The sequence below is a fragment of the Trachurus japonicus genome, chromosome 12 (genome assembly GCF_045865225.1).
Source record: "Trachurus japonicus isolate A0001 chromosome 12, Traja_1.0".
In the NCBI taxonomy this organism is placed as follows: domain Eukaryota; kingdom Metazoa; phylum Chordata; class Actinopteri; order Carangiformes; family Carangidae; genus Trachurus; species Trachurus japonicus.
The window spans coordinates 9,944,380-9,972,021 of NC_140918.1; the positions used below are offsets into that span (position 1 = coordinate 9,944,380).

General features: G+C 42.4%; 1 protein-coding gene across 2 annotated transcripts in view; it reads left to right on the forward strand.

Moving 5' to 3' along the window:
* The window catches only part of lamc3 (laminin, gamma 3), a 121,925-nt gene that overhangs the window by 56,778 nt on the left and 37,505 nt on the right, over nucleotides 1-27,642 (forward strand). For both annotated transcript variants that reach the window (XM_085793065.1, XM_085793066.1), the window contains 4 exons: nucleotides 4,203-4,301; nucleotides 5,248-5,384; nucleotides 5,667-5,786; nucleotides 14,070-14,268. In XM_085793065.1, the coding sequence (XP_085649191.1) occupies nucleotides 4,203-4,301; nucleotides 5,248-5,384; nucleotides 5,667-5,786; nucleotides 14,070-14,268 (555 nt within the window). The remainder of the gene's footprint in view (nucleotides 1-4,202; nucleotides 4,302-5,247; nucleotides 5,385-5,666; nucleotides 5,787-14,069; nucleotides 14,269-27,642) is intronic.

Sequence of the window (27,642 nt, forward strand, 5' to 3'; positions counted from 1 at the left end):
TCAATCTCAAACCTTCCATTTTTCTCTAAAATACTTGAACGTGTCATTTATGCCCAACTGAAAGCCCATCTCAGCTAACAACCTATTTGAACCATTTCAATTTGGATTCCATAGACAACATACAGGCAGCTCTTTAAAATCACCAATGACATCCTCCTCGCCTCAGACTCCGACCACCTCACCATCCTCATCCTTCTCGACCTCACCGCAGCCTTCGACAGTCACTCCATCCTCCTCTCCAATCTTTCCTCCACCCTAAACATCACTGGAACTGCACTCTCTTGAATTCAGTCATATCTCCTCCTCTACAGGTGTCCCAAGGTGTCCCCCAGAGTTCAGGGTTTGGTCCCCTCCTCTTCATCCTGTACTTGCTAGCATCATCCATCGTCAAGGTCTCTAGTTTCACTGTTGCGCCAATGACATCCAGCTTTACATTTCTACAAAATCCATCACTACTACCAGCCACACCACTCTCATCTCCTGCCTCAACAATATTAAATCATGGATGCAACACTACTTTCTGAAACTTAACTATGACAAATCAGATATTCTTCATTGATCCCAAATCTCTCACTAAATCTACGGACAACTTCACCCTTTCCATTGACAACATCTCCCTAACTCCCTTCCTCCCACATCCATTGTTGTCCAACGTTGGAATTTCCTTTGACAGCACCCTCTCCTATGATCGTTACATCACCCAGATAGCCCGGACTGCCTTCTTTCACTTTCAAAACATTGCCTGATTTCATCCCTCCCTTCGTCCTAACCGTCTCTGCTGCTGAAACCTGTCACCACCAGACTTGATTACTGCAACAGCATCTTTTATGGCCTCTCATCCAGAACCCTCAATAAACTCCAGTATATCCAGAATTCTGCTGCCTACCTGCTCACTCATACTTGTCCCCATGACCACATCACCCCCGTCCTCCAAAACCTTCACTGGCTTCCTGTTTCTTACCGTATACAGTTTAAAATCCTTCTTCTCACATTTAAAGCACTCCATAGCCTGACTTCCTCCTACATCACTGACCTCCGCTCCTCGACCCCCACTCTCCTAACCGCTGCCTCCACTCCTTCGATGCCAACCTCCTGTACTACGCCCCATGAACTGGAACTCTCTCCCCAAATCCATCTGCAACTGCACCAACCTGTCCACCTTTAAGACCCTTATCAAAGTCTTTGAAGCGCTTTAAAATAAAATGTATTATTATTATTTAGCTGTAATGCTCAATCCCAGTCCAACCTTGTCATAAAGGTGACTTATCAGACTTTCCAACAATAATTGCTTAGATTTATTTATCGCTTTTTGGCACTCAAAGCACTTTTACACAGTAACGGTGGCGATACACTGTAAGCTACAATTGTAGCCACAGCTGTCCTGGGGCAGACTGACAGATGTGTGGCTGCCAATGTGCACCAAACAGCCCCCCTGACCACCACCAAACATGCATACACATCACACGAGGCAAGGTGGATAAGATATCTACGTCTACAACAGCGACTGGGACGGGGCGGAATTCGAACCTCTGGTTATTGGACGACCCACTCTACCTCTTTAGCCACTGTCATCCCAATATAAAATACAACACCAGCTGTATGTGAAATAATTGACAGAAATAACATAATAACAACAATTGTCAAGCTATGTTGTCCCACTATAAGGTTAATTGAGCCACCTAGAAGGAATGAACAAAATTAGCTAAGCAAATAAATTACATTATACTGTATCTGATAGAGACAATCCCAATATGTATTGAAAACAGGTATAGCCTATGTCTAGAAAAGGCTATTTATAACTCATTTATCAATTATTATTTAAAGAGCTAGGATGCTCAAACCTACAAAGCTACATACTTTGGACTGATGATGATGATGATGATTAGGGTAAAGATGTAAAGAGAGTGCACAAAAATGTGCAAACTGCAAACATGCACAAATCAGAGGGTGGAGGAGGATGAAGAAGTTGCCTTAACTCTGGACTATAATCATGATGACGATGATAATTAGGGCAAAGATATATAGAAAACTTAAAAACTCTTTGAGAAATACAGAGGAATAAGCAGTTATTGACAATTCTCGCCTGGGCCCATGTTCCACTTTAAGACCCATAATCATCCCTCATAGTAGGAAATTATGGGAAGATTATACATTTCCTGAATTGTTACAGTCCTGTGAGTATTTCAGTTTTTGTTATTTGTGTCAGTGCTGTTCCTACATTTCACAGTGCTATAAAAAAGACTGTTTAGGCGAAAATAGTGGAAAAATAGTTGTTGAGATAGATTGACCTTTGACCATGTGAACCTTATTTTTTTTTTAGATAGGCCCAAAACGTGGTCTAAATGAAAGCTAGGATTGTACACCTTAAAATGCTACCAAACATGCCCTCATAACATATGAGTAACGGTCTGAAAATGAGCACAAAACAAGATATGCCCCCTGCGTTCAGAGTCCTATTTATTGCAGGGGGTTGATAACTTTATGAGCTGATAACTGTCATAAAGCTACCACTTAGGATGGGTTATCATACCAAAATATAATCTATGGACATGTACCTTTTCAAAAAATGTTACTAGATTTTGCCACCCTGAGTGGTACCAAAATCTGGTCTGGCCCATAGACTAGTTGGTTGGTTAAAGTGTGTCGGTTGGTTAGTGTGTTGGTGTGTGTAAATCGGTTAGCATTTACTTTTATATTGTACCCTGATACCCTGTTCCACCTGGGGGTGTAACATTATTCACTTTTCATGTAATTAACTTCAGATGGTATAGTAGTAGCCTACAACTTAAGTCTCCAATCTTGTTTAAGATACAGTTTATGTGCAAGAAATCATGCTTAATCCCATTTGGAATGGTAATGCTGAAAGTTCCGTTTTCTCTGATTTGAGGTAGGACACTGGAAGACTTTGGTCATAGCAGGTGTAATCTTCGAGATAGAAAGGTCATCTTGGGCTTAAATTGAGGCTTACAAATGTGGGAAGTTTTTCATATCCATCTAAGGCAGTGATATGTGTAATAAAATGCTTGAAAATGATCACATTTGATGACAATTTGTCAGGCGGAAACACATTTTTTTGTCTTTTGGGATAAACTGAGGGTGATATTTGAAAATAGAAAGGCAGTAAGCCCCAGAATATTATTCTGATAGTTTCCCCTATGTGTCAGGATACACTATGCACAATTTCAGAGTTATCTGACCATGTATGCAGTTGCTGTACCCTAATATATGGCATTACATAATTTCGCCAGAAGCTTTTCCCAAAAAGGGGGTTTTTTGGCCCCTGGGGCCAAACGGCCCCTTGCTGGGGGTGGAGGTTATCAACTTGTGATGGCCCAATGTATGGGATAACAAGAAATAATAGTGAAAAAAAGGTAGCAAAAAACATCCTGAGGGGTGGACCTGGCTCCCGGCCTATATGTGTACACACTTGTCAACATGTATGCACACTCACACATACACACATACACACATTTTTCTCTCATTCAAGCAGCAAAATCTGCCTGTTGAGTTGAGGTGTGAATTACTCAGACCACTGGAGCAGAACCAAGCAGCGACGGCTTGCCTGAGGATAATTGAATTATTCGTAATAGCACGTCATTAAAAAGTAGATTCTGTGTTACAGTTTCAAACAAAAGTAATCAATCAATGAAGGTGATCAAACGCATTTCAACATAATCCAGGACCCCGCTGACCCGCGTTACCTTCTCACTGGCTTTTATCAAGGTTGTTTTCGGCGCAGCCTCTGAATTTTGCATGATGGATTGTGTGCTATCAAGCATCTCGCTGTTGATCATTTTTAACAAGAAACACTTGTTGCGTTTTTAATTCAGCGTGAGGATGACACAAACACATTGTCAGGGTCAGCTCAGTTGTTTTGGAGGCCCAGGTAGGTTCAAACCTCAAGACAAGACAAGACAAGACAAGGATCCCTGTTGTTGAAGAGTCCTTGAGCAAGACACCCCACCGGGTTGTAGAGTTGCTGTGGCGGAGCTGACCATCTGTGATGTGGGGGTGGGGGGTTGGGGCCTGCAAACAGAGAATACCCGGCCTTATGCATAACATTAACTTGTCCTTGTCTTAGATATTCTTGGTTCTTCTCTCACAACAACCCCACACACCCACACACACACACACACACACACACACACACACACCTGCACTTGATTCAAATCTCTCATCTTCACATCACACTCTGCTTCCAGGCCGTGTGAGTGTGACCCCAGCGGGAGCGTGGACCACTGCTCTCCTCTGGATGGACGCTGTCACTGCAAGCCCAACGTGGAGGGACAGGCCTGTGACAGGTGCGTTATAACCATAAGCTCGTCGCTTGCGTCATCAATGTGCGTATATGACCTGTGGTTACCTAGGCAACTGCACAGTGGAACAATTGGAAGACAGTACAAGTGTTTCATCTATTTTTTTTCCTTTTTTCTTAACAGAATCTAATGGTTTTGATCATGTCTTTTTGTTTTAATCACTTTGATTAGTACTCCTAGATTCAGTATTCATGTCTAATTTGTTTATTTAAATTATGAATAAAGTGTATCACACCCAGTGGGTCCTACAGGTGCAGCAGAAAGACAAAAAGAAAAATGATTTGGGGATTATTTGTTGAAAAATGTTGAGACTATCCATCATTTTGACTCCTTGGACGGCGGCTGTGACTGTTACAATATGTCAATAACCAAGTCTGTGCTTCTCCCTGTCTGTTTCTATCTTGTTCTCTCTGGGATGCAGGATCAAACAGATAAACTCACTGTGACATTAGCAATACACACAGCCCCAGGTCTCCAACTACTGAATAATTCTGTGCTCCCTGTTTGTTGACTTTTTTTTTTTTTTTTCTTTTTTTTTTGCTGATTTCATGGCTCGTTGAGCAGGCCCCTCTCCTGTGTAATGTGACTAGTGTAGTGGCTGATTTTTAGCAGTGTTCCCCTTCCCACCCATATGCCAGCTAGTGTCTGTAGGTCAGAGCTCAGGGTCTCTGCAGCTGAGCTCCATTCGGTCTGTTCCTCCTTAACTCCGCAGTCTGCAGCAGCGACCGGCATCCCCCCCCCCCACACGACTGCTGCAGCGAGAACAACTTAAAGAGATTAGTGAGAATAACACCACGCCGGCGAGGATGTGGCAAATAGCTGCACTGAAACGTGTGTGCAGGATCTGCATGTTAATAACTTTTTTAATGCATGAGACTTTATGTGTGTGTGTGTGTGTGTGTGTGTGTGTGTGTGTGTGTGTTCCTTACAGATGCAAGCCTGGCTTTTTCAACTTAGAACAAGAAAACCCAGCGGGCTGCCAAGCTTGTTTTTGCTTCGGCCACTCCCTGGCCTGCTCGTCGTCGGGTCACTACGCCGCTGTCAACATCACCTCTGACTTTATCGAAGGTATAATGTCACAGGCTCGGCAGCCATTAGTCAGGTCCTGTTGTTAATGAGACACTGAGATGAAATTAACAAGACCGGTAATGTTTCTTTTGTTCCCTCTGAATGATCGTCCTCATAAATCAGGAGACAGCATTAATCAGAGAGTAAAACAGTCTGGACACATTCCCAATTAAAACACAAACACTTATACACATATTTATCACATACAGGCTGATGTTCATTGATTTGAAAAGAAAAAAGGATCAGTGATTCATGTCTTGACGTGTCCTCTTTAACCTCCAGATCAGGACGGCTGGGTGGGAGAGTTCACTGGGGGGCAGGAGCATCCCCTGCTGTGGAAGGAAGGTGAAGTCTACCTGCTGCCTCTTAGTGAGGAAGACGTCGGCTTCTACAAAGCTCCCGGTGAGTCGAGAAGAAAAATTAACAGCGAATTTGAATTGGATAGATGAGGACAAATCATTCCCTCAGCTCGGGTCAAACAGATGGGTCACAACCCCCACAAGAAGACGACGTGCGAGTGTTTCCAACATTTGTGCAATTAGCCGATAAATCTGCATTTGTTTCTCTTCTAGCAAATATGTAAATTATATTAGTGTTCGTAGAGCATCTGTAATAACCAAAGCTTGTTCCTGTTGTTCCTGACTGAGATTAATCATGGTCTTTGGCAGTCGGTCATACGGCGGTTATTCTGACACCATTTCTTCCAGGCCCTTATCAGAGCCATTAGAAGATAAGGGAATAATCTGGCCCAGCTACAGGACTTAGGGGCCATTTCTATCAGCTGCCCCTGCAGCAAATGCCTGATGGAATTGGATGTCTTGGCCATGCTGGAGAAGCAACAAAGTGAAAATTGGCTTGGTTTCTTCTTGTCCTGCACTAAGTCGGTTCTAGGCATCAACTCGCATTCCCCTTTTGGCCGCCGCGCAGTGAAGTCCTCCAGCCAGAAGCAAAACAGGAGCAATCTCATTAACTCCACATCCTGGAGGTTTTAATGCCCCAAAACGCGCAGCGATCACAAAGAACGACTCCATTTGGAGGCATCCTTTTTTTAGAACGATGACATGCTCGCAGCTGAAAAGAGGATGTGGCAAAGCCTGGTGGTCAGGCATAATTTGCAGAGTGTCATTAATGAATGCACAGCTAGACGAGCAGAAGTTGTGTGTGTATATACACGTGACACGAGCACAAGACCATAATGAACACTTTGCATGCTCTTCCATATATATGTAATTATAAATGTACATAGTTAATAATGTGTTTTTTTTAAGTTGCTTTCTTCTTCACAGAGTCTATGGTGATGTCTCTGTAGGCCACACAGATTAGTGGCCCAACTGGCCAAGAGCAGCTTTGTGGCAGGCTGCTTATCTACTTCGCCCAGTGCTTGTTTATGTTGTTTCTCCACATAATAAATGCACAAATCTATTGCCTTGCCATCCCTATTAATGATCTCATTTTCTCTCGCCTCTTTCTTTTCCTTTTTTTTTTCCTGTAGTGGTGCATGTGTATAGTTACTTTAAAGATTAGACCGGAGCGGCAGAGGCTTTGGAAGTATAGCTCTGGAATTCTCCCTCACGCCGCCGCCGCTGCTCTTTTTCGCTTTTAACTCTGAAATCCCCTCCACTGTGTTCCTCAACAAAGTAAAGAGATAATTCTGAGTGACAGCTCCATGTCAAACATCATACGAACCGCAACGCCTGTGATTCCCATGAACGCATTTGTCCCTGTACAGTAGTTTGTCGTGGGCTTAAGCCGCCACATAGAGGGACGGGATTCAATCATCGATTTTTTTCTTTTCTTTTCTGAGTGTTTGGGAATCTGCGTTGCTCACCTGGCTTCAGAAATATTAGCTGATGTCACAGACTCAGGGAGACAGAGAGAGAGAGAAAGCCAGATGTGAAAGGAAATAAGGCGAGGCAATGGATTCCTCTTGACAGCGAGGCCGGTGTTGTGCCTACGTCAGTCAGGCAAGTCGGAGTTGCTCCCTCTTCTTCCTGTGTCTTCCCTTCACCACCAGTGTGTCAAGTGATAAATCTATGTAGGTAGGTTCGTGCGAATGCGAACGCCAATGTTTATGTGCATGCTCCTGGGAACACTCCTGATCCTGGACATCTGCTTGACGGTTGACACAGGCGGAGTTCGAGTCCCCGCGGTGACTCGACAGCCTGAACACTTGAGCGCAGCTGCCAGGAACTATCATAGACAAACATGAAGTACCTCCCTAAACAGTTGCTTTGACCTGCCTCCAACGACCGTGGTCACCACTTGAATCTGCTGGACAGTAACCGCAGCGCTCTTGGCTGAGCCGGCGCTTCACGCTGAAGGGGACTTCATCGAACATGAATCCTTAGAGCCATCTGTTGGGGAGCTGGGAATGTTGATCCTTTTCCGTATGTGCTGCACAGGCCAACCTGCTAAGCCCGGAGCAGCAGGGAGACTGAAAGAATTAAAAAAAAAGAGGAAAAAGCAGGAGAAGAAGAAGAAGAAGGGAAAAAAGACAGAATTTTAATGAAATAACCCTCTAGTAGAAGGCAAGACAGCAGCATATGGCTGCTCTTGTGTTCAGCTGGAGAGCAGAGGAGGGAAGGCAGAGCAAAGATCCACGAGAGCAGCTCCCGGCTACCTGTCACTCCGATTCAAGCGGCAATTGCTGCTTCACACAACCTGAGTGCTACCTGCATGCAGGCCTGCATGTAATCCAGTCTGGAGGCCTTGTCAACTGGAAGGATTCAGCAAAACAGAAAGGAGACGCACCAAAGGGAAATGAGAAAATTGAGTGGGTTAGGATCAGAGCTGGAGGAAGGGAGAGAATAAAAACCTGGAATATGGAGCGCCGGGGAAAATAATCTGGGGTGAAGTCAGCTGGCTCAGAGTGGAAGAGGAAAGAGTTTGATATGCTTTAGTCGACACAAACTCAGGTGTGCAATGGTTTATCAGGTTATATTTTGAGGTCTCTTCATATTGCTACATAGCCTACCTTAGCATTAACATTATCTTGAAGAGAAGTTGCAAGTTCAGCATCAAACTTCATTCCTCTCTCCAGCAGTGGGAAGCAACTTCAGTGTTAAAGAGACCCAGAGGAGTTTGCTTTTGGTTGTAAAAGAGTCTCATATTAATGTGGATGAATCTGTTACCCACACTTGTTAATGGGTCCATTTTCGATAAATATATCTTGGTCTTTATAGTTATTTTGATATTATTTAGTGGTTGACGCCCAGCATTTCCTAGTTTCAGTTTCCCGGCCGCCGAATCACTGTTTATGGTCGGAACTACGACGGTATCTGATCGTCTTCGAACCTGATTAATGAAAACATTCTTGGCAAATATTTTCGCTTTTGTGCGTCTTGCAAGAATTTCACTGTGCGCGCGGAGGCTCACAGGAAATGTAGTGTGAAAACACTTTACTCTCTGAAACTCCTCACAGTCCCTTTAACTCTTGTCTATTCTTCTACTGAAGTTAGTCATCAAGAGAGCTTTCCACAGTTCGTCTCATCACTTCCCAAACAAAGCGCTGCTCAGGTGATAATCACTGCCACTCGCTCCTGACGAGACACCACAGTTTTTGGCAGAGAAAAGTTATTTACACCCCCCTTAATTACATGAATGTCAAATTCCTGCGTAACTGTGTTTTAATTGTCAAGACAAGTTAAAACAATCACAGACATAACAACTTTATGAAACCTCTCCTCATAAGCTTTAGTTATGACTGAACTTTTGACTTGCACCTGTGGCAGCGCGCCCACGCCAACAAAGCACTTTGAGGTCTACACACACACACACCCTCTATTAAAAGAACAGTATGACTCCCTCATTTGCATTTGGGCCAAACCTCTTTTGTGTGGGTTGGACGAGGACCCTCAGAGCCGAGACCAGTCCTCAGAGCTGATCTCTGCTCCCACTCCATTCCTAGTTCACTCTGCTCTGCACTCCACCCTCCCTCCTCCGTTACCTACAGTTTCGTAGGCGCTCTGCATATGCATGTGTGTATATGTCCTGTATATTGCTCCGGCATTGCCCTTGAATATGAATGAAACTTCATGAAGTATAATGAGATTTCGGGTCACGTATGCCTGTGTGACTGCAGGCGGTGCAGTGTTCAGTGTCCTGACAGTATTGGACCTGTTAAAAAAGTTTAAAGTTTGTCTGTCCAGTCTTTGCCCTCAGACTGTCTGCACGGTGGTCGATGTTAGAGCCTCAGTGGGACTTTGAGTTTGTGTGAGGCGGCTGCGATTTAATTGAAATGGAGTTTATTTAATTTGGTTTGAGCAAAATCTAAACCCCGGATTGATCGTGAACTCCTCCACCGCTCCCCAAAAGTTATACAGGCATCTATCACTTGTCGGGATGGCAGCTCTCTGTGTTATTGGGTGGGAGTCAACAGCAGTGCACTCAGTGGACTTCAGACCGATCATAGAAAGAGAAGGGAAATAGAGCAGCACAGACTGATGCATTGGATCATTTCTCTTCTATTCCTCCATATGTTTATTCAAGTAAATGCATCTTTTATTTGGACTAACCCTGGACTGCAGCATTTGAATTTATCACCAATTAGATTGTTGATATTTTTTCACTTTTAAGAGCCCAAGCTGTCATTTTAAAGGAGTTAGGTTTAGTCCAAACAGCAGTCGCAAACCCAAAGATCTTCACTGTGCAATAATAAGCCGACAGCAAACAACAACTGGAGAAGCTCAAAGCAGAGGATGCTTTGTATTTTGCCTAAACATCTTTAGAGTAACCACAGTAACCACCTACCTCCGCCTCTAAAGCCTCATAAAAATATCATATTCTGTTATTTTAATCTGTGCAAAAAAACCCAAAGAGCAAAGACGGCAAGTTTATACATACCGGTGTGACTATGTTAGGCACACTGAGTACCCCTGTCTCTAACAATTTATTTTTTCTTCTGGTTTAACACATAGGATATGACCCTAGGAGGTGCTTGTTGGCAGGTTCCCACCCTTTGATAGAGCCAGGCTAACACTGTTTTCCTGCTTCCTGACTGCATGCTAATCTAAACTGATGACACTGAAGTGAACTAACTCAAAACAGTGTGAATCTCAGTGTTTTGTGTGGAGGAGGTACAGTACATCCTCACCCAGCTTGCACACTGTGGTATATTTAGAGATTGCTAAACTTTTTTTTTAAAAGAAATTCTCTTTCTTATTTGTCACATGAATTAAAATAATGAATATAAATCCATAGCAATGCACGGACAGCAGATCAGACTTACACATGAATAATCCTTTCATTGTTTCTTATAGTGATTCATTGCTTTAGCGAGGGGGGCCTGCCAGTGGGCCCCGTTCTTGGATGGTCTATTAGGGTTGTGAGTAATTATTGCTTTGGTGCTTCTGTCCTCACAGACAGAAAGAAAGAACATCCCGGAAACCACACTGACGCGTAACAGAGCCCGGCAGGGAGGCTTCACCTGAAACATAACCAGTCGCAACCATAAGGGAGCAGTTTAGGAGAGAATATTAGCTTAGTCACACAATAGTATTACTGGGCTCATTACCCACCGTTATGCAAGGAATACACAGTATATATTTCCTATTAATCATTTCAAAAGTAATATCTGTTGACTCTTATTTTCCGTGAACACGAGTTTCTTGCATTATTCATTATTACAGTGCGTCACTCCCCAAATATACGTAATTGCCTCTTCTCTGCTCCCCCCAAAAAAAATAGTGGCTCTGCTCAGACTGTTTTCATTTATAAACTTAATGCTACAATGATCATCTGCTGGCAGATGCTGTTCTGTTGAGTGCAGCTTAAGTAGCTTGTGTGTGTGTGTGTGTGCGTGTCTGAGTGACTGAGTGCAGAGGCCAGATTTTATCAACAGCGACTCAGAGACGAGGGCACAGAGATGATGTCTTAAGTTATTTTGCACAAAGTCAAAAATATAACTGAATGCATCAATAAAGAATTCACTTAGTTAAATAATAAAAGTGGCAGAGTAGATATGAAGCTTAATGTCTTTCTTTTAAATCCAACTTTGTCTATATTTAATAAATAAAACCTTGAGGTTTTTATGCTCCTATTTATCTACTTGTCTTTCACTTGCTCTCTCCCACTTATTGTTTCACCTATTTTTTTGTTTTTGTGGTGCAAGTTTGAGTAATGTTACTCATCTCTCTCTGTCTTCCAAATGAATAAAAGTGCTTATAATTCATACACTGTGTGGACAACCTGCAAACTCTGGTAGCAGTAATGTTGACCACAGTGTTTGAGCTGACAACTTAGAACAAAAACCACAAACAGCATGTTACATGAAGTAAGAAAAATGTTTTTTTAGTTTTTGTTAAATCTGTCATAAAATTCAGGCTTTGTTTAGCTCCAGTCAATGCATCCTATTTACAATGGGCCTAAATTTTCCCTGGTAGTATGAACTGCAGCTTGTCAAACGGAGGAGTGCGTATTGATCGGGCTTTTCATTTAGAACCCACAGCCTTTACATAGCAGTTTTGTTTTTCCACTGGTGAAGATGTTTAGATGTGAGAGGGGCTCATTGAAAGCATTCCTGTCTAAGTGGTGACGGATTTAATCTAAGCCTCTTCTCTTCCAGAGTGGGTGATCTATTTATTTATATATTTTTTTATTCCCTGTCATCAATATATATTGATTGAGAAACTAGACTGAGATCTGTGACAGCTCATTTCACTTGAGAAAGTGTTTTGTCTTTCACTGGCGATGATTGGTGACTGGCAAGCCGCTCCCCTTGCTCCTGATTGGCTGTAATTATCTATTTCTATTGATTCTGAAGTCACATTAACATGAATAATAGCTTATTGGAGAAAGAACAGAAAGTGCTATTGATCTGTCATGTAATTGAAGCCTTTCCTCTTTCATCACCGCCTGCTTTTCATTTCTACAAATACTGATCCCGGCGCTGAATGATGAACATAAAGAACTCTGTCTTCATACAGTATATCCTCGCAATAGAAATGAAATGGTTTAGAAAAGAAATGTGACAGACGCAGAGTGTTTCATGGCGTAGAACTGCTCAACTTCCGAGTTTGGTTAAAGCTGGCAGCTTGTTAGACAGAAAGAGATATTAATATTTAAAAAAAAAGATATAAAGTAAACGTCTCATTGTATGAAAAAAGATACGTTATAAACCAGGTTTAGGTTCAATATTAATACCATGGAAGTGTCAACATCACAATATACAGATAAATGCACACATATTCAGAAACTGAGTTTTTAACCAACGCCTCTGTAACTTTGTGATGTCACAACGAAGCTATCCCCTAAGCCCCGCCCACCTGTACTCACCCTTCCAGTCTTGTAGGATTTAGTTGCTCAGAATATACAATTGAGATCTGCTAGGACTTAATTAAACCACTCAGAAAACAGTTGGCCAATCAGAAGAGAGGCTAACAACCTTCTCTCCTCTGATTGGCCCACAGACCTGTTGTTACTAGAGCTCCAGAGAGAAGCCGAGAGAAGAGATATAAAACTGTACTAAGATGGTTTTTGGTTTTTATTACCACACATTTATCACCTAACACTTTAAATAAAGCACAGAGAAGTGTAAAACGCGAGACCTTTAACTGCTCTACACTGGTGCCAAACATTAAGCAAGAGTCACTCCTGCTGGAAAAAGGAGCTGAAAGATAAATAAATACTGTTATGTATCAGACCATGAAATTATGAAACAGGTTAGACTTCTTCAGATGTAATGCTTTTTACCCAAAAAAAAAGAAACAAGTTATTAGTTTTACACATCATTTAGCACATTAACAACAGCAGCGAACAAACCGTTGATGCAGAGTTTCATAAAAGTTTGGTCTTTAGCAAAGTGTTGCAGGTCAAATAAAGCCATTGATTGATTTGGCTGCAGATGTCACAGTGAGAGTGGGCTGTAGAGACACGGAGGGATGCAGCGTAGATGATAATGGGGGGGGGTGCTGTCGGCTGAGCGAGATATTAGACGCTCAGACAGTCGAACTGCTCTGAATGACGCCAGAGGCCCCTCACAAGCAAAATCACCCACTCAAGTCCTTAGCCCTCCCAACCCCCAGAAGAGCTCAGGATGTACTTCACACACGATTACGCTCAAAAACAAGGTGGCAACCAAGCATGCAACCTGTCAGTTTTGCCCACTCACTCACCCAGAGCTGGCAGAGAATGGCGGTGTGGTTGGTTGTTTTTTATAGAAATTGTTATGATTTGTTCATTTCGAGATCATAACAACTGATGCTTTCTGTAATAGCATTGTTTACATTTTTCATATTCCCATACTGAGAGTGGGTGAAGCTCCTGTCTGTTTTTTTTTTAATATCAGAAGTAAGTGTGTGTTTCTTCTCCTTTCAGACAGTTTTTAAGGGGTTAGGGGAGATGGGGAGAGGGGGGGGTAAGATCTTTGAAGTCCTGTTAATGTGCTGTAATGAGCTAGAGATGAGAGGGGGAGGTAATTACGCACAGACTCCTGCCGTGCTCTGTGTGGGCTCAAAAAGCCTGAGCCCTATGCCCTCGCAAATGCAGATAGAAAGAGGAAAGAGCAGGGAGAATATATCTAAATGTGCACAAAATAAATTCATCTCCCACCACCACCGCCACTACCACACACACACATGCCTACATACAGCTCCATGTCTGTGTGTGTGTGTACACTCCTCGGATTGCAGAGAGTTGGCTGAGACTTTAATAATAAGGCTGACTCCTCTTTTTCTCCTCCTCCATTAGAGAAATTCCTGGGTCACCGATCCCACAGCTACGGCCAGCTCCTCTCCATCACCTTCACCTCGGAGACCCCCGAGCTGCTCCCCGACCGCGTCACCCTGCTCCTCCAAGGCTCTGGAGTCACCCTGGCTGCCGACCTCTCGCCGCAACCGGTGCTTGACCGTGACCCCGGCCTCGCTCCGCGGCACTCCTTCATTGTCAGGTAGGAAGGATGCAGCCGTGTGTGTTTTGTGTAGCTGTTGTTGTTTTTCTGCTTGTTTAACTTGTGTCTCTGTGGAAAATACCAAAGCTTCTATCCGAATGTGTGTGCATAAGAAAAAGGATGTTGGGAATGTTTGTTTTCCCGCTGCGCTTATGAATCTCCCCGCTGCCTGCCTCTGACTCGTCCTTGTTACAATATATATAGAGTCTGCAGAGTACAGACTATCCAGGACACCCATGTACTGATTACACCTCACCCACATTGACTGTGACTGTGCTGTCATGGTCCCAGAAGAATGTCGGGCTGTGAGTGCGGTGATGAGCCAGCTCCCCCATGCGCTGGCTGTCATGTAGATGTGGCAGGTACAGGGGCAGCGGCATTACATTTCCATTTTTTTTTACATATTACGCATTTAGCAGATGGTCTCAACCCGGAGTGATGTGAAAATGTGCGCGGCAGTGGGAAAAGTCAGCGAAACCACAAGGAAATGATCCTAAAGCGAAGCAACAGGCAAATTTGCACACAGCTGACACATTTCCTTGTGGGGGCTTAAATTGATGATCATGAAACGGTGCTGGTGCAGTGGTAAGCAGTGTTGTCTCGCAGGTTTAAACCTGGCAGCCAGCTCAGGCCTTTCCCTATGCGGTTCCTGCATGGGTTTTCTCCCAAAAACAAAGACATGCAGGTAAGATTAATTAACGGCTGTGACTCTGAACAGGTGGGTCCTCATTGTTGGCAAGGACTCAACAACCAGCGCTCCATGACTCCTAAAGATAAGCAGTATAGGTGAAGGAACGAATGAATGGATGATAAACGGTAAGTAAGGAAGGACATATTCCCATGTGATCTTCAAAAATAGAAAAAGCCTACTTCTTCAGCAGATAAAGCTGCCGAAGCTGTGCGATATTTTTACTGAAGTGGGGCGGTCACTCCACTGTCAGGCCGCAGGAGGCAGAGGAAGGGAGGAGGGGGAGGAGGAGGAGGAGGACGAGGGGGTGTGTTGACCATGTCGTAGCCAGGGAAAGAAGCGCTTAAATGGATCATAGCGACGACATGCCGAGCGCTAAATGGAGTGCAAGGTGGGTCTGTGGACTGAGGGGAGTGGTCTCTATTCAGCCAAATATGCCAATACCACGGTTTCATATTGGAGACACAGTTAGCAGATCAAATGAAACTTTATTGAAACATTGAAGATGGAAGGTTGAACCAGTTTTTATTCAGACAAAATGTAGACTTGTTTTTTCAAAATGCAGATAATGCTTTATTATATTATTATTTTAGGAACATAAAACAGTATTCTCTATTTCTTTTCTGGCAGCTAAACTTCTGAACGTACATATGGGGAATAGAAATGGCAAGGCTACTATTACTACCAGATACAGATAGTAGTTCTGGATCACACCCGTAATAGGCATCAAACGTGTAAAGGCACACATGTACTGTGTGTAGAGTTTAGTGTGAAATCACAGGTCTGTTCTCATAGTTAGATGGTGAGAAGGTATTGTTTGTGATGGTATTCCTAAGGGGGAGTTACAGTGTGTGTGTGTGTGTGTGAGAGAGAGAGAGTGGTGAGTTTGCTTTTAAGGGTGACCAGAGCTCTGCAGAAACGTACTCTGCATGCATACAGTATGGCAGGGGCAGCAGCTGCAGCCCACATGCCAGGATTCAGCTCGGCGATTTTCTGACTTAATGGCAAAGTTAAGTTTGAACTAAATATTTAGTTTTTTTTATCTCTGACTCCACGAGTCAAAGTATCTTTGACCAGCCGCAGCACTTTGCTGTTAACAGCTGCAGTTTTAAATGAGCTTTTACACATGTGAGTATTATGCACACCTAACTGTACTCTATGCACTTGTGTACTTTTAATAATCAACTCATATTCATACACCTCCAGTGTCATATGCACAGAAACGTACACACATATAAATATAAACCTGCAGAGCAATTTGCTTTCCATGCATATTTTTTATTTGTTTTACCGGTGCCTCATGTGGCGAGGCCCAGTGAGTCTTCTCATTATTATTTTAGACCTCGCCGGTATAGGTGCAGTATGATGTTTATTATAATTTGAGGACAAGTGCACCTCTGTGAATGCTGCTGCAATCAGAGGCTGGATATTGTGATAAAGATAACAATCAACTTCAAGCTGCGACACAGTTCCTGTCACACAGAGCCGGTGGTGTTTACATTACGTGTAGCTGGCTGTCTGCTGTTTGTTTCTTGGTGTCGACTGTTGATTTTATTAACTTGTGCACGTGTCGTTCGATATGATTTGTTAATGTTGTAGACAGTTGATGAGCACCAGTATTAAGGAGCTGAGAGTCAAAGAACTGGTTTATTCTTGTGCCAACCGACAGTGTTTCTACTGCATCATATCTGTAATTTTACATGTTTCTAGTCCATGTTGAGACATTTTTTGTGTTTTTAACCTATAGCTGCATGGATACAGTTCAGTTAAAGGAGAGGTTTACAATTCCCCCTCTTCTTATGAAGAGATCCCTGCATGTATCTGGGACAGGCCTCATTATTTGTCATAAAAACTCAGCATTATTAATTTGATAAATATGTCGGTAACACTTTGACACCTATCTCTATAACGCATTATAACCATACTTATAATGAGTTATAATTCAGTTATAGCACTGTCTAACTGTAGTTATAAACACTCATAAATGATCATAATGCTTTATAACAATAATCATAACACACTATAAAGCATTTTATCATGACTTATAAGGTCGTTGTAATTGTTAATAACTCGCTGACAATGCCTACATCGATAATGCATTATAAATATAGTTATAATAATTGGCTTATAAGTGTGTATAACTAGCTTTATAAACACTCATAAATTATTATAAGGCTTTATATCAATAGGCATAACACATTATATGTAGAGAGTGCTATAACTGCATTATAACTCATAAGTACGGTTATAATGCGTTATAGAGATAGGCGTCAAATAAAGTGTTACCAATATGTTTGACTGACTCAGACTGCTGAAGGCGTTGCTTTTGACTTTGGCTCAACTTTAAAACACATTTTTTCTCATAACAAGGACTGTGGGTTTTGTCCTTCATCACTTAGACTGGAGTCAAGATAAGAAGTGAAAAAAAAAAATCACATTGACCAATAAGCGTTTCACAGACTTCCATAAACTGAGCCATTGCGCCACGCTTTTTGATAAAATCAGCCCTTCCCTTCTGGTCGTTCAAACCCAAAAAAAGCAGATTGTGCAAGAACATTTATTTGCTTCCTTCAGTTTATTTACCATTTTATGTTCTCAGGTCAGTTCAGTTGATATTGAGCCTCAGCCAAATGTACGATTGTGCAACCAGCGCTCCCCTCAGCTGGAAAGCGTCTACCAGATCTTTCATCTCTCATTAGACCTCCAGTGAGTGGTTCTCCTGGCTCCACTTTGCTTCTCATGCTTCACGGTAAAGTGGTCAATCCAGAGGTGGGAGCGACGGTTGCACCCTGATGTGACAGTTTTGTGGGGAAGCGGTCATGTAATCAGGCACATTGTTGTGGAGAGGTCTCATTAGGGGCTGTCAGACCCGGGGGGGAGTGGGTGCAGTTGGCCTGGTCTCCACGTTGAACCTGGAAGCAGCAGCAGCAACAACAACAACAACAACAAAAAACACTCACTCTATTTTTGTTCTCTTCCTCCACTTGGCCTGGCGTCTTGTAGCCAGTAATCCTTCTCATCCCACTCAGCACCTCCTTCATACTGTTTTGTTGCAATTTGTCTTCAGCTCTGCTGGTGTGTTTCTATCTTTAATTCTCCTCCTTCAGCACCCGCAGACCAACTTCTTCCCTGTAGCCAGCGCTGGAAGCCCCTTTTCTTATTCTGCTTCTTCCCTAAAAAGGGATTTAATTTCTTTGTTTTCCAGGGTTTGTTTAAAGTGAATGGAAGAAAACAGCAAACTGTTTAATGTAATTTAAGAATCCACATGGACATTGACATGTTATCCAGCGGGGAAGCCTTTGCATTGTCCTCTCCATTGTGTGCTGTTCCAGTCCATTAGTCCAAAACAGCTCTGTAGAGCCTCCACATACTTCTGGGATCATTGCTGAATATCAACAGGCCCGGCCCACCGCTGAAAGGTTTCTATAAAAGCAGCGGTACTGTATGTTAAGTTTTGTTGTTGTAGAAGTTGTAGACAAGGTGTTCTTGTTGCTTGTGTGGAAGTTGCAGGTTGCAGCAAACTAATTCAGATGGGGGATGATTAAAGCATGAGCAGTGAGCGAGTGAGACTCCTGAGTGAGGAAAAGGTCTGACTTGATGAATGTGGTGAAGAGGAAGCCTGCAGGGTCAGGGTGTGATTGCAGCGAAGGCTCCACAGAGCAGCCGGTTGTCTAGAATAATACTACGATTGTTGGGGAGTTTGGGCAGGAGTCAATATACCCCAGCTTTTGTCTGCGGCGGCAGAAAACAGAATTTGACAAAGGACAGGTCAGTCCTGTTGAAATTGGTTTTTGTGTGCTGGATAAAAGGAGAGATTCCTACTTGAACTGAAGCATCAGGTGATGGAAGAGAGAGTGAGAGCGGTACTGACGGAGCGTTGAGGTGCGATGGACAAAATCTGTCTCTACATTAATGTATAAGTATGTATCACTCAGATCCTACATTTAAGCAAATCCTTTCTCTATATTCCTCTGTATCCTTTTGTGGTTTGTATTTTTGATCACCACACAAAAATGAACACCAGGCAGGGCCGACAGACACACAATGGATTGCTTTCATTCAGACTGTTTGTGTTTTAGGCAAGGTTTGGTGATATTGAGATAAACCATTTGTCCTTTTTAAAAATGAATATTTGGATGCCATTGACATTTGGGTGTCTTGACAACTGCCTTCAAGTTAAATGCAAATAAGTCAGAGGCTCTTATAATTCAAGCAGTGTGTTGCACCATCAAGTGTTTGTTCTCAGTGTAATGGACGTAATGAAATTTCACTGTCTCCGTTTTGATAACCATTGTCAACCTTGAGGAGCATCGCTAAATTAAGACATGTGGTAACCAAGGCTGAGATGAAGATATTTAATCATGTAGGATATTTTTTCTCTTTAACCTGTTTGAACCAAACTCATTTGAACCATCTACAAACTGTCAAAATTGCAGCTGCTGGTCTTTTCACTAGAAATAATAAGAGATCACATCACTGCAATCTTATCCTCTATCGATTGGCCTCCAATTCATCTCCACATCCATTTTTAAATTACAGGAGCTCTGCATGGTCAATTACTGACCTTCTTTCTTACATGACCAATCAGGCTCTTATTCTTTTGAACAGACGTCCCTCAAACCCATTATAAAGTATAAAGGTTATCAAGTTTTTCCAGCTCTACTCTAGGAACACTCTTCTCAGTATTGTTTGCAATCTCCAGACTCGCTATGAAATGTTCATGAAGCAGCTGGAAAGCTTTTTATTCACACAAGCTTTTGGTTAGCCTGTCTGAATAGCTCCTCCACTTCAATTTATTGCTTCATACATACCTATTCCCCTGTCTTTATTTGGGATTTTTACTTTTTTTTATTTATATAAAGCACTATAATCTGTTATCAGTCAATGGTGCTGTACAAATAAACTAAACTCACTTACCGATTTGCTTCTTCATGTACAACAGCTGGGCACAGCATCCTAAAGTCTTGTCTTCACTGCGAGGTTGCCAGGTTTGGTACCATAGGGTCAAACCCTGTCCTCACTGATGTGTCTCTCAGCCTGTGCTGCACAGACGTACGGGTCAAACGATAAGAGCTCTGTCAGGCTTTATCTAGAAAGGTGTATTTGTAGGTCCAATTATTTGGAAGCTTCCCAGGTGTCCATACTGGGCTGTCAGTGACAGTTTGAAAAGCTTCTCAAAGTGTGGCAGAAAATAAATGTAGTTTCAACTCAGAAGACACCATCTGCAGCACTGAGCATCCTATAACATACTTGGCTGCAGCGATCCACTTAAACCGAGTCAAGATGTATCACATTAGTCGTCATCAGTTATCGTCATCAGTCTCTTAAGCTGTAACGGGGGAAAAGCATCTCCGCGGTAGAAGTAGTTGTAACCAAGCACAGACTCCATAATGTGAATTTATTCGCTTGGAAGATTATCTGATAGTTGTCCATCATGTGTCGAAGTGGAAAATCATAATTCATACTGATAATAAAACATATCAAAGTTTACCAATGGAATGAACACCTTGGATGCCGCCTTCATTGATGATAGATATTTCTACCCCTCAAGTGGAGCCCGTAGTGTTGTGTGTTCATGTCAGGGGTATGGGTATTGGATGAAGGGGAACGGCTGAAGAGAAGAGGGTAACACAGTCTTTTAAATGAAGATTTTTTATGACCACACTGCAAAGGAAGGAGTATGACAGATTTCCTCGAAGACACCAGCAAGATGGCTGCACAAGCAACCAAAGAAAGATAATAAGAAACATACGTAAATAAGGAATTTAAAATAAGGACACAATCTTGTGTCCATATATTATGACACAGGTCTTCATAGAAAGGTTTTCAAAATTCTAGTCTGGTGTTTGTTACATTCGCTAATGTTGCGGTACATTGTTTAGCTGATTTGCACACCAGTCTGTAGGGGTGTAACGGTATATGTATTCGTCCCGTGCCGTCACGGTACGGGGGTCACGGTTCGGTGCACACAGTCACACGACGAATACGTCTGAATGAATATTAAAAAAAAAAAAAAAAAAAAGTCGAGTCCTCACTCGAATCCAGGTGGCGGTAATGAGCCTCGAAGCTGCCTGCAGCCGTCATAGCAGACGAAGAAGAGAAGTGATGAGAGAGTGAAGTTAGAGGAGGAGAGCTGTCTGCTTCATTCATGTCACTGTGGCTTCTCAATGAAACAAACGGCGGCGGCGGCGGCGGCTCGCGACCATAATACATCCATGCTCGCGACTGGTCCACCGGACAAAGTCCGTCGGCAATGTTTCACGGATGCGTGGTGAGTCGCTAGAAACGCATCAAACACGTAGCGCATGTTCAACCCGATATGTCAATCACTGGTGCAAGGAAAAAGACAAGTTGTGTGCAACAACTTATCCCGCAGCTTTTAAGCCTCTTGACATGAACACAGACAGGTGAGGAGAAAAGGAGACCGCACACTATAATCAGACACATTTTGTCTGATGAAGGGCTGACGCCCGAAACGTGTGAGTGACATTAAACTGTCACGGGAGCTTTTAACTAGTGTGTGGTCTCCTTTTTTCCTTACCTGTGTCTTTCTTGGTGGTCCAGCACCTAGTCTTCAGTTTTTTGGGGGATGTCCGTGTAGCTGCCTAATATGTTTTATGAACACAGGCAGGACCAGAAACATCACCAAAGTAACTGCTAGTCTAATTTAACTGTGTAAACCAACATTGATGTCAGTTTATTGTTTTGTTTTTTTAATAATATTTTTTTAATAATAATAATAATTTAATAATTCGAATAATAGTTGCCAGTTGTCAAGTGCACGTTTTTTTCCCTCTAGAATTAATGAATGGCATTATAACACTCCTAATGCACTTGTTTTATTTTGTATTCTTTTTTCTTTTAACTTTTATAACACAAGACAGATTTTAGTTTTACATTCAATTAGTGTCTGTTGTACCGAAACCGTACCGAACCGTGACCCCTGAACCGAGGTACGTACCGAACCGTGACTTTTGTGTACCGTTACACCCCTACCAGTCTGGCATTTGTATGTATTTTCATGTCTGATGCAGCAGATGATGTTTGAACTTTAACTTAGGTCAAAAACTGCAGTAAAGAGGGTGAACTTTATTAACACGTCTTGTCTGATATCAAGGCATCATGACGCACATAATGATCTATTAGAGTACAGTCGCGGTGTCTCAATTTGTGGGAGAACATCTCTGCCTTTACCACTTGCTAAAGAGTGGCAAGGGCTAAATGGTGAGGGTAAGTGATGGAGTATGAATGAGAAATGTGATTAGGCCTTGGTTCTGGTTCCTGTGCATCAGCCTATTGCTTGAGGCTGTTTTTGAGTTTTAAGATTAAGATACTTTATTGATCCCAGACTGGGGAATTTCTGTGTTACAGCAGCAGGCAAATGACACAGAATGCAAATAGAAACAAGAAGAGAACGAAATAAAATAGAAACACAATTTTTGAATAACAATATGCATAATGTAATGTAATGGAGGAGTAATGGTTGAGTAATATGTGCAAGTGAAGAGGACACTATCTTACCTGCTCCATCAGTGGATCCAGCCCAGGGACTGGGACAGAAATTGGGACACAGTTTGGGTCTCTCCGTCCCCCTCATAGCCTTCCACTGCACGCTCCGGTGTGTGTGCTCCAGTAATGAGTCTCCCCTCGGCACCAGGAGCCCGGGCTGAAGGTGCTCTGCGGTTCCCTCACTGAGAAGCACTGGAGCTTGTGCGGAGTGCGGACAGAGACTGTCATTAAATGTTCCTCTCTGGAGAAGTTCTCTCCAGATCTCATTACACTTCTCAGGTACATGCACAGATGCACCTCAGTGCCGTGCTTTGTGTCAGTCCTTCTTACTCGCCTCTCTGTCTCTTTCTGCTTCCCTCCGTCACACACACACATACACACTCACAAATGCAGACATGTCAAGAATTGGAGCGAGCTGTGGCCATCTGGCAGTGTGATTTGCAACAATCAAGCGAAACATATTCATCAAAAATAATCATGTTTCGAAAAAATGGAATAAGTGTTTCATTAAAGGCATTTGACAGTATAAATAAACATGAACAGCAACACACACACATATTTCTCGACTGGCAGCATCTGCATTCATAGGTGGTAAATATGGCAGCCTGTTAAATGCCGATGTGTTCCCACCTGGTGCGAAGATCACTTCAGAATCAGATGAAGGAGAAATACATCATAGCAGAGGGGATTGATGAGAGGAGGTGAATGGTTTTTATAAGGAGGCATCCACTCTCTGATGCTCTCCCCCTCTGTTCACTCTCTGTTCCCTGGGAACCAGTAGGCAGGGACGTTTTATTGCCTCCCTTGTTGCTGCATGAGTACATCTGCCATGCCTTGTAAGCATATTTATGCCAAAAGTCGCCCTTCGCATGCTTTTTTTTTTTACAATCGACTGATAAACCTCCGTCGTGCAGTGATTCACCGGCGATCAGCTGCTCGACATTCAAACGGCCAAAAGGAAGCGACTTTAAAAAAGCAGCACATTCAGCACAGCACTAGTGGTGGTGTTGGTGTTGGTGTGGTCCACCTGGCACTGAGCTCATTCCTGTCAGGCTTTCAAAGTTCACTGACTTTGATCATTGATCATGGTGTGCCAAATTGAGTGAACACACACCAGACTTTGCTGCCATGAAAAATGAGAAAGAAAAAAAATCTTGCTATAGGTGACTGAGTAATGCAAGAAGACACATGGGTTTACAATGTGCTTGCAGGAAGCCTGTGGTTTATTTATGATTTCTAATAACCCTTGCAGTGCCGGACCGAAAGCTCCATAGTACGCTCTCCAGGATAACCACACAGTACTGTAGATGTTGGGGATTTAAATTTTTCTTAGATATATGAATAACAGCATCTCAGATCTATGGATTATATACTGTACTTGTAGAAAATCACAGTGACATGCTAATTAGGAAATGTTTTGTTGTTTCAGGCAGCAGCTGTGGGCCTGCCACAGCTTCGCGCCAGTTAGTGTTTGATTGATAAAAATCAACGATGATGAAAAACCATTGATGATTAACAAACAATTACTTTTGTGTTCATTGGTCTCTCTATCTTTTTGGGAGATATGCAGTCTTCATCCTCTGTAATGTGATTTTGTTCCAAGTAATGAAACAAATTGGTGGTATTACCTCAGGTCACTATGCATGTTGCATTCTGGGCCGAAAAGGGGGGAAAAGGAGAAGGATTCTAGGGACCCATGATTAAGAGAGGCCCCCTAGAATACTGACAAAAAATAATATGACACTAAATTATTAACTAACTTATAATCACAAATATATTTTATTTACAATGTACTAGTAACAATAACCAGAACCAGCCCCAGTGCTGTCAGATAAGAACAAAAAAACAATACACACAAAAGATATAAAAGATGAATCTATTATTATGGAAAAGATTAATTAAAATGAATGAAATAAAAATCGCTCTGAACAATTTTAATGGTTTAAAAAGCATCTAAACTTTATAGTGTGTCAGTGTTGCAGCAAAGAAATGGATCTAAATGAATTCCATTGTATTCAGAGTGCTCAGTGCTTCCCCTACTTGTCAACTGTCATGTTGTTGTTTTTTTCACAAATATGGAAATGATAGTTAAAAATACCATCAAAATGTATCGTTATATGTAAAATAGCATAAAAAATTTTCACCAGCTTCCCTACTGATCAGTCACAACTAACCCGTTCGAGTACAACAACAACATAACCTTATGAATGGATGGTTCACACATGTCCAGCGTTTCCAGAAATCTCAGTTTTAGAAGCTGGAAAACGGACGGAGTCGAGTGGATGCCGGCGTGCACGTACTGTAGCAAATATGATGTATTTTAAAACGGATCAGAGTGGACGTTGCCTGAGGCTCGGTGTTTGCACTTGTGTCGTCCAACTTTGCTTGGAGTGAACGCAGACTAATAGCAGTTGGCACGTGACTGAGCACGAGGTTGTAATTTTTTAAAGGGGGGGAGGGTTCATGAACGCGTTGCATTAACCCTGAACCAAATTAACCAACATGAACAAGACATACGTCGGTGAGAGGTTCAAAATGTCTCTTTTCATACGTTTCCGCGGTTAATTGCTCAGCCCTGGTCCCTGTGCATGTTTTATTTGTGTAACTCACCTTCTTTCTTTTTTTTTTTTAATTTTACAATCACTTACATGCTTACTTACCCTCTTACTGCCTTATCTTGTCTTTTTTTCTCCTTCTCCGTCTTTCACACACCATTTATATCTTGCTCTCTTGCTCTCACCTCGTATCTTTATCTCTGTTCTCCCTCAGAAGGTACTTGTGTGTGTGTGTGTGAGTGCATGTGCATGTGTATGTGTTTGCATGTGTGTGTCCAGTATTCTTGTGGGCTTTTCTCTCCTGATGATCTCCACTCATCCTCCGCGGAGCAGGCTTAATTACAGTGTGGCTCTCCGCGCTCTGCTTGGTGCTGATTAAAAGGGACACTGATGCTCCATAGGGAAAGCATGACTGGGAGTTTGTTCACTTTCATGCACACTCTGCTTATCGCTGTCTGACCAGCTCCATTACCATGGCTTTGAGGCCCAGTTTGTAATTGCCTCTCTTTATTACTGTGCCTACATGTCAGGCCAGGGAACAAGGACCCATCGCTTCAATGGAGAGTCTGTGTGGCAAGCCAGGAATGCACACACTCACACATACAGTGTACTCACATATGCACTGATACGGTATACACAGTGTAAATGGGAATATAAAACACAAGCTGTGCACAAAATAAAACATTCTGGAAACGAGGCGGAGTCATGCTGAGAACATTTGACCTAATAAGATAGAGGCCAATGAACACATGCATAGTAAAAGCCCGACTTTGGCTGATAATGGTCAAACATATTAAAGATTTATACTTTATTCTTGGAGTGTCCTTTAATTGCAAGGTTTAAATATGGTAATTGGAAACCACTTTCAAATACAGTATCCTTTTTAAATGCGGTTGAAACAGTGGTGCTAAGGGAAAAGTCAAGGGTTCATCATCTAAGGATCATGCATGTATACAGGATATAGAAGCTTATAATCATATATCCCATAGTTTCTGTTTGACTTTGGACAAAGAAGAGGGCACTCATCATCATTCTTATAGTTACAACTAGGGATGTCACGATTACTTGTTTTCACAATTAATCGCTGTATGAAACGCTACAATTATTTAATCGTAAAGGTTCCTAAATATCGTCACTTTCCAGAAATGTCATAACCATGACGGCAGATCAGCGCAACGCATATGGAACGAAATCAAAGTTACACAACAACCGCGTGTGCACTGAACTGGTAGCAATTTCAATGTTAGCGCATCATTTGTAAGAAAAAAAAACAATAAAAAAATTCAAACATTTGAATATTTCAAACATTTCTGGAATTAAAGGGATAGTTCACCCTAGAATGATATTTCGCTCATTATCTACTCACCCTCATGTTGACTAAGGGCTGGAAGAACTTTCAGAGTCCACCGTCCCTTCTCTGAGTTACAGGGGGTCTTGACGTAGCAGTGCATTTCAATGCAACGGTTGTAAAGGGACACCAGATCTCTTCGTAAAAAAACACACACAAAAAAACATCCTGAATAAGTCCACATTCCAAGCATGTTTGTAGCATTAGCTCCTAGTGTTGTTGTCCGGTCTTCCGCTGCCAGCGCGCATGCGCAAGGTTCGCACTGCTACTGAGACCGACTAAGACTCGAGTCGGTGTCAGTGCGAACCTTGCGCATGCGCGCTGGCAGCGGAAGACCGGACAACAGACACTCCGGAGCTAATGCTACAAACATGCTTGGAATGTGGACTTTTTTTTTTTTTTTCGGGACAATTACGCAATTTGGGGCTTCAGCACAAGACGGACATTACATACGAGCAGCATGGAGGTATTTGGATGTTTTTTTGTGTGTGTTTTTTTACGAAGAGCTCTGGTGTCCCTTTACAACCGTTGCATTGAAATGCACTGCTACGTCAAGACCCCCTGTAACTCAGAGAAGGGACGGTGGACTCTGAAAGTTCTTCCAGCCCTTAGTCAACATGAGGGTGAGTAGATAATGAGCGAAATATCATTCTAGGGTGAACTATCCCTTTAATAATTGGTCCTATATTAATAGATACTTAAAATATTTTGTTTATACAATTAATAATGTGACTATATTTGATTTTACACATTCATATTGTTGTAAAATTCTTTAATATAATGATCGTGATAATCATGATTATTTCTCTATAATCGTGACATCCCTAGTTGCAACCCATAAACCCACTTGGATCAATACCCATTTATTGGCTCACTAGAAATAAATATATAACGAGAACCCCATTAACGGTTTGAGAGTGTTACCTTGTAAATTGTTCTGCTGTTCACACAATATTTTCGTAACATAGCATCACCTGCTTTGGCGCTGACTCGGCACCTGTCACCAAGATGGAAAGAGCGCATGATGCCCGGAGTAAAACGGGCAGATGTCAGCTGCACAGCCCGGCCTCGCAGAACATCCTTCAGCAGATGGCAGAGCTCAGTGATCAAGACCCTGAATATGTGTTGGAGTCAGCACATTTAATTTTTTTTTTTCTCTCCTCCCTCTGCTGGTCATGCTCTGGATAGTCTACCACGGGGAAGTGAAGCACATGTGTGGCACAGCGTTTCATATCTTCTTAATTACCAGTGGGGAGAAATAAAACTGCTTAAAG